General features: G+C 40.8%; 1 protein-coding gene across 1 annotated transcript in view; it reads right to left on the reverse strand.

Annotated features, from left to right (window-relative positions):
• Positions 1-482: 482 nt before the first annotated feature.
• Positions 483-6581, reverse strand: part of parp14rs1 (poly(ADP-ribose) polymerase family member 14-related sequence 1) — a 28212-nt gene continuing 22113 nt past the window's right edge. Inside the window, exons 12-17 of the mRNA XM_070433677.1 lie at positions 5829-6009; positions 5188-5399; positions 4308-4931; positions 3863-4008; positions 2267-2441; positions 483-1516 (exon numbers count right to left, since the gene is read on the reverse strand). Of these exons, the coding sequence (XP_070289778.1) occupies positions 1233-1516; positions 2267-2441; positions 3863-4008; positions 4308-4931; positions 5188-5399; positions 5829-6009 (1622 nt within the window). The 3' untranslated portion in view covers positions 483-1232. The remainder of the gene's footprint in view (positions 1517-2266; positions 2442-3862; positions 4009-4307; positions 4932-5187; positions 5400-5828; positions 6010-6581) is intronic.

Here is a 6581-nt window from a genome sequence, read left to right on the forward strand (position 1 = left end):
GTTCATTTTGTGCACCAGTAAAATATATACCTATGTTTTGAATTCGAAAAAATCATATTTTATTTTTCCAATTAAGAAGGGTTTGGTGAATGCGCATATGAAACTGGTGGGGTTCAGTACCTCCAACAAGGTTAAGAACCACTGTCCTAGACGTTTCCACTTCACAATAACAGCACTGACAAACTCACTTGTTGGAAAGGTGGCATCCTATGACGGTGCCACGTTGAAAGTCACTGAGCTCTTCAGTAAGGCAATTCTACTGCCAATGTTTCTGTATGGAGATTGCATAGCTGTGTGCTCGATTTTATACACCTGTCAGCAACGGGTGTAGCTGAAATAGCTGAATCCACTAATTTGAAGGGGTGTCCACATACACTATATATACACAAAAGTATCTTGGCAAAGGAGAAATGCTCACTAACAGGGATGTAAAGAAGTTTGTGCACAACATTTGAGAGAAATAAGCTTCTTGTGCATCTGGGAAATGTCAGATTTTTTTATTATTTCAGCTCATGAAAAACTACGTGTAGCGTTTACATTTCTGTTAAGCACATATATATATATATATATATATATATATATATATATATATATATATATATATATATGTGAATCTGATAGCTGGAAAATATATTCATTATTTTTACTTTCCTCCACACAAGCAAACTGATTGAAAGGCCATTTCATAAACATACACATCCACGTAATATCACATTTGGTGTCACATGATTTCTCAGCACAAGGCAGGGACTTTCGTAGAGCCATATTCTCTATCCATTAACTCACGTCATATAAATGTATGTGCTTATCAGACATTGACCATAGTTTACAATCAACTTGGCAACACTGAACTACAATCCAAAACAAGCCATGCAGAGTACTTTGTCTTTTTTCAGTTGTTCGTCCAATGAGACAGTGAACAAGGATGTACATTCACAGGAAGTCCCAASCCCTAAGTACAACCTGCACAAAGCACAGTGGCCATTGAGATTGTAAAAACAAAAAAAAACAAAAGGACATATCAATTGTAGATTATAAAATGACAGTCATTTGGCAAACTTATACAACCAACCTGTAATAGTTACACTTTTTCATGCAAAAGTAACAATCATTTTCAGTTTAAGAAACATTATAAAAGACAATTTATAAAGCAGATCATAGAAAAGATCCTGAAAACTTACACAGCAGATAAAAAGAACGAGTGTTCTTTGCATTGCTTTTATCTCTGTGGTCTAGCGGAAAGTGATCAAGTACTCAGGATATGCCTGAATGTCGTTGAATACAACGAACATGGATGGCCTTAATGGGTTGTCTGTCACGCTGTCGTAGAGTTGAGCAGATGTAGTGTTTTTAGCTGGAGGCACTATCATCCCCTGTCGTCCTGTTGTGAAATCTCCAGTCAGAACTCGGCAGAGAAAAATATACTTCTGTCCTTGTGGATCTGGTCTTGAGTATGTGTTACTGGCAGAGTATTTGGCAGCAACTGCAAAATATGTGCCATTTCCATACACTGCAGCTGAAAATTATAGTTTAGATTTTAGACTATTGCAGAGACAAGACAGAGTATATGAGAATGACAATGTTTACATGTGGCTTTTACCAATGACCATAGGAGTAGGCAAGACAGKACAAACAGATCTGRGAKCAGYCTACTTGTTCATTGGTATGTATTAGGGGTGTGCTGAGCACTCAAACAAAACAAATTAGGAATTTTCCTGATACGATTATGATCCAAGTATGTTTCAAAATAATTTTTCTCCCAATTTCAATTACGATCTTGTCTCATCGCTGCAACTCCCCAACGGGCTCGGGAGAGYCGAAGGTCGAGTCARGCATCSTCCGAAACATGACCCGCCAAACCACGCTCCTTAATAACCGCCTTCTTATCCCGGAAGCACCAAGCAGCTACTGCCTGCTGCTACTATGGTCAATCAAATGGCGAGGATGTTTGCTTGCAAACTATCACTGTGCATAATATGWAACAAGTGGAGCGAGGGTAGGAAAAAAAGATAAACCGCTAATGTGCACTCAGAATGCCTGCTGCAAGTTAAGAACACACACGTCCGATGCTTCTGATCTGCAACTTTCCTGGTTATATAAAACCACAGGTACATGATAAGGTATATTGCCAACCTCTATTTAGGCAATTTAAAACACTTCCGTTTTTTCGACCACGAGTATCATCTGATCTGACTTTCTACTGTCAAGTTAAAGATACGAATACGAGTATGGTCAGATCGGCACAAGCCCAGTATGTGTATCTTACCATTTTTCCCAGCGTAGCTCCGATTGAAGCCATGGTGGTTGATGTGATTGATGGTTGTGTGGCACATTCCATGGAAGAGCCTCTTCTCGTTGTTCTTATGACCGTTCCTGAGCTCCATTTCATCCTTCTTGATCTGGAGGTTCCTCCACAGGCTTGMGTTCTGGATCCTCTCAATCTGAAATAAATCAGGGAAAAATAATTATTAATCTGCCATTAATACTCTAAAATGTGTCCTTCGTAACATTTCATAAACCTTAGTTTTTAGATGATTCTTCACCTTTGTGGGCTAAAATATATATTTTTTTTAAATAGCTGGCTACCAGGAAGACTAGCAGTACTGTTTGGTGCTTTATTGTTATTCCAAGTGCCTAACCAAATACTAACAATCAAAGCCTATAATAAACAAACCATTTCATATGGCAGATTAAGGATGTGACAAAAATAAAACAATTCTTAACGTTTAAATTGCAATTTTTTCTCATTTAAATGTTTTTTTTATCATAACATGACGTGAATTAACAATTCAGATATGGTCCTGTGTATAACCACTACTAGGGGGTAATGCACTTCAATCTACCGCAGTATTGGCCTCTACCAGACGGCACTCCTTACTGCTGTCCCTCACCCACTCAGCAACAATGGTTGTAATGCCGTTTTAGGTTCTCTGTTGTGTGCCTCTCCTCCATGTTCTCAGTACATTAGACTTCATGTCCCACTTTTCATCAATGTGATAACTCGTTATAGTGATGCATGACAGCATGTTCATAGACGTTCAACAATCTGTTAACGCCACGTATGGTGATTGAAAGCTCACGATTTGTTCTTGCAGAGCATTCATTGTACAGATTCTACCATCAGGGCCGTCACGGTTTTCGACATGGCATCTTGTAGTCTGGTTCTAGATATGCCATTAGGGTATTGACGCCGACATCCTCTACCATTGACAATAGCTGGCATATCAACTGCAATCATTTCTCTATCAGCACTGATTTTCTCAACTCCGTCCCTTCTAGCACTGCTGCCAGCACTGGGTTGGGTCTCACGGTGCCTCCCCTTCAGCACTGCACCTGTACAGCCAATGTAGCTCAATTCCACCTCGCAAATTTTGCATTTTCATCCCCTTTCTTCATTTAACTTCTCAAGTATTGCCATACACGATTTCGCTGCTGTCACTTCCCAGCTTCAGTCTTCACCATTTTTCAAACTGTTATCAACGACGACGTTCAGAACGCTTAGAGCCGTGGCAAATAATTTGCCAGATGCATATCTCCTCCGACTTACAACATTGTTGCATTAGTTATTTGTTTAATAATTTTTATTTTGCCTTTATGATGATGATCAGGACCTGTAGTGGTAGTTTTGTGATTTTAACTTGGTAAAAAATGAAATGAAAGTTTTTCGCTTAGGAATTTTTTCTAGACATTAACGATCCCAAATTTGTTTAAAATGTTCCACCCCTATGGCACATCCTGTGATCAAGAGACCAACAGATGAGTGAAAGTGAACAAATCATCCCTCACCCATGCTAATAACACCCAGCATATKCCAAGACATAACAATAACTACAATGGATGTAGCTTTAGGAACAATAGGTACCTTTAAAACGATGTTGGCGCAGGTGGCTTGGAACAAGTTTAAGACTTCATTGTGCTCTGGGCTTCCTGGCTGAATGAGGCAGGAATGGCATGACGTGTTTGCTGGCATGGCATCCCAATGCTGAGGGAGACTGTCAATGGGTTGAGCTGGAGGGAGCACAGAATACAAAGTTAATGTCCTTAAGCTGGCATCTTCATTAATTGTTTCTATATATATATATATATATATATATATATGATTCTGTGTCTATGCCATGTTAATCTTCTTGTTGGGGATTTCTAAACAGTGCATTTTCTGTATGTAAAGCACATTTGTGAACAACAGACAAATTGTATCTAATACATGAGGAACTTAGCTTATCCCCTTGGTAAGTATGGTTAAAATTGTAAGAGTTCACGCTGTATGGAATACACATATGCTTTGTAAATACCAAAGGGAAGAGTACCTGCAAACTTGTCGATGCGTCTAATTTTGAGGCTGTTGTTATGGGTATCTGTAGCAGGCCCGTCAGGCAGGGTGACCTTGTACATCTGCCCCTGGAAAGAGACCGCTATGTGGGGCAACTTCCTCTCCAGCGCCTGCTCCAGATGGAAGTTGGGGATGGGGTCAAAGCTCTGGTACTGCCCCCCTGYCTGCTGCTGATACTGCCACTCCACCATGTTGCTGGCCACTTCCACGTTCCTGTTGTAGGTCTCTTTGTCCCTGGCCTTCCTCAGCATCTCCTGGATCTCGTTGACTGCATTGAGGACATCCTTGCTAAGGCCCTCGATCGTGAGCATAGCTTCCTCCCTGGAAGAATTGTATTCTATCCTCACACTCACTCCCAAGGTGGTCTGCATTTCGTGGATGCACTTACGGTCAGAGTCAGACAAGTTGAGGATGGCGTCATCGGTGATGCTGTTGCTGACTTGCTCCTTCAGGATCAGGTCCTTGATCCAACGCTTGGCTTGGTCCACTCTGGCCTGAGATCCACCGCAGATATGGAAGAAAGCTGGATCTGCTGGCTGGCCCTCGATGACAAAATCCTCATCCTTTTGTGGCATGTCAGCTTTACCCCAGGTTAACAATGCTGTACCAATATTGGACACAGTACATTATTTAGATGCAATCTTAGGGTATTAGTCAATGGGAGCTAGTGCTACAGTTAACTTTGTTTAGGTCTATGTGGCAGTAAATATTAGGGGGTAAAGAAAGGCCAACACACAGTAACATATAATGGTGCTCCACAATGCTTTCTCCCGGTGCAGGAAGAAAGCACTGGGGAGTAGCATTATACCTTGTGCTGGCCTTTCATTTCTTTATCAACATAATAAGGTAGCCCTTACATTTAAGTTTTCCCCAGATGCTCCCCTTCTTTTGAGTGTCAACGTCTGTGCCTTCTTTCTTCATCATAGATTTGTGGAACTCTGTGAGCATGGCAGGCTGGAAGATGACCATCCTGACCAGCTGCAGTGTGTTTTGGGACTTCTGACCCACCACCTCCACAACAGCATCCAACATGGCGTCAGCCACCTGGCCCGCCTGTACATGCCCTGACCTTCAATGAGAGAGAAACAGCTAGTTGCCACACCTAGCAAAGTGTCGATATGAAAGTTCAACAACATGTATATTATATTGCTGAAAGACATTGCCCAGGAATGAAACAAAGAGTTTATGAATATGAATATGCCTGTTAACTTTTACTGTCTAATGGAGGGCAAAGTTTAAAAAACAAAGCACTTAGCAAACAGCTAGTATTCAAGTGGGTCAAGTCATGTTCCTTCAATCCTATGGATTCTCACTAGGGTTGCAAAATTCCAGTAACTTTCCCCAAATTCCCAGGTTTTTCCCAAAATCCCAGTTGGACAATTCCCAGAATCAGAGAGTAGGAGAGAGCAAGGTGACAGCAAGGTGAAATGTAGAAATTTGGTAGTGCCAGCTATCTAAACCTTGTACCTGAGTATTCATTCCTGTTCTGTTTTGTAACTCACCTGTGCCGATAGCAGGGAAGGAGATGGATGTGAGGTTATTCTGTGCACACATTTGCAGTGCTCCTTTGACCGACTCCTGGATCTTCTTTGGGTCCGTCTGACCAACCATGTGGATGATCTTCTTACACCGCATGTTGCCCGGCTGGGTAAGTATCACTCCATTGTTAGGCTGGGCTCCTGGAAATATACATTGTATACATTAATTGTTTTACTGTACATTGATTTCAGTAGGCAGAGCAGTGCTCATATGTACTTGGAATTTAGAGATTCAGAACATTTCTAAGGGAGAGTTTCCTGATTGTATACCAGGACAAGGAACATATCTTGAGGCAAGGTTCAAATACATTTTAAAAATCCATGACGTATTTTTTATATTTTCATGACAGGACAGTAGGAAGCAGAGGCTAGGGCAGTGGTTCTTAACCTTGTTGGAGGTACTGAACCCCACCAGTTTCATATGCGCATTCACCGAACCCTTCTTAATTGGAAAAATAAAATATGTTTTTTTCAAATTCAAAACATAGGTATATATTTTACTGGTGCACAAAATGAACCATGCATCAACATCAACACCGTGTGTTCAAAGAACAAAATCATCAAAACATGATTTTCACACAAAAACAAAAACATAATAATGAATATTTACTGAATCAGAGTGTGACTTCTGCTGTTGCCTTTCAGAGACCAGTTCAGAAACTGTCTCTTATACACATCTTACAATGGATGTAGCTTTAGGAACAATAGGTACC

Source organism: Salvelinus sp. IW2-2015, linkage group LG20 (assembly GCF_002910315.2).
Source record: "Salvelinus sp. IW2-2015 linkage group LG20, ASM291031v2, whole genome shotgun sequence".
Taxonomy (NCBI): domain Eukaryota; kingdom Metazoa; phylum Chordata; class Actinopteri; order Salmoniformes; family Salmonidae; genus Salvelinus; species Salvelinus sp. IW2-2015.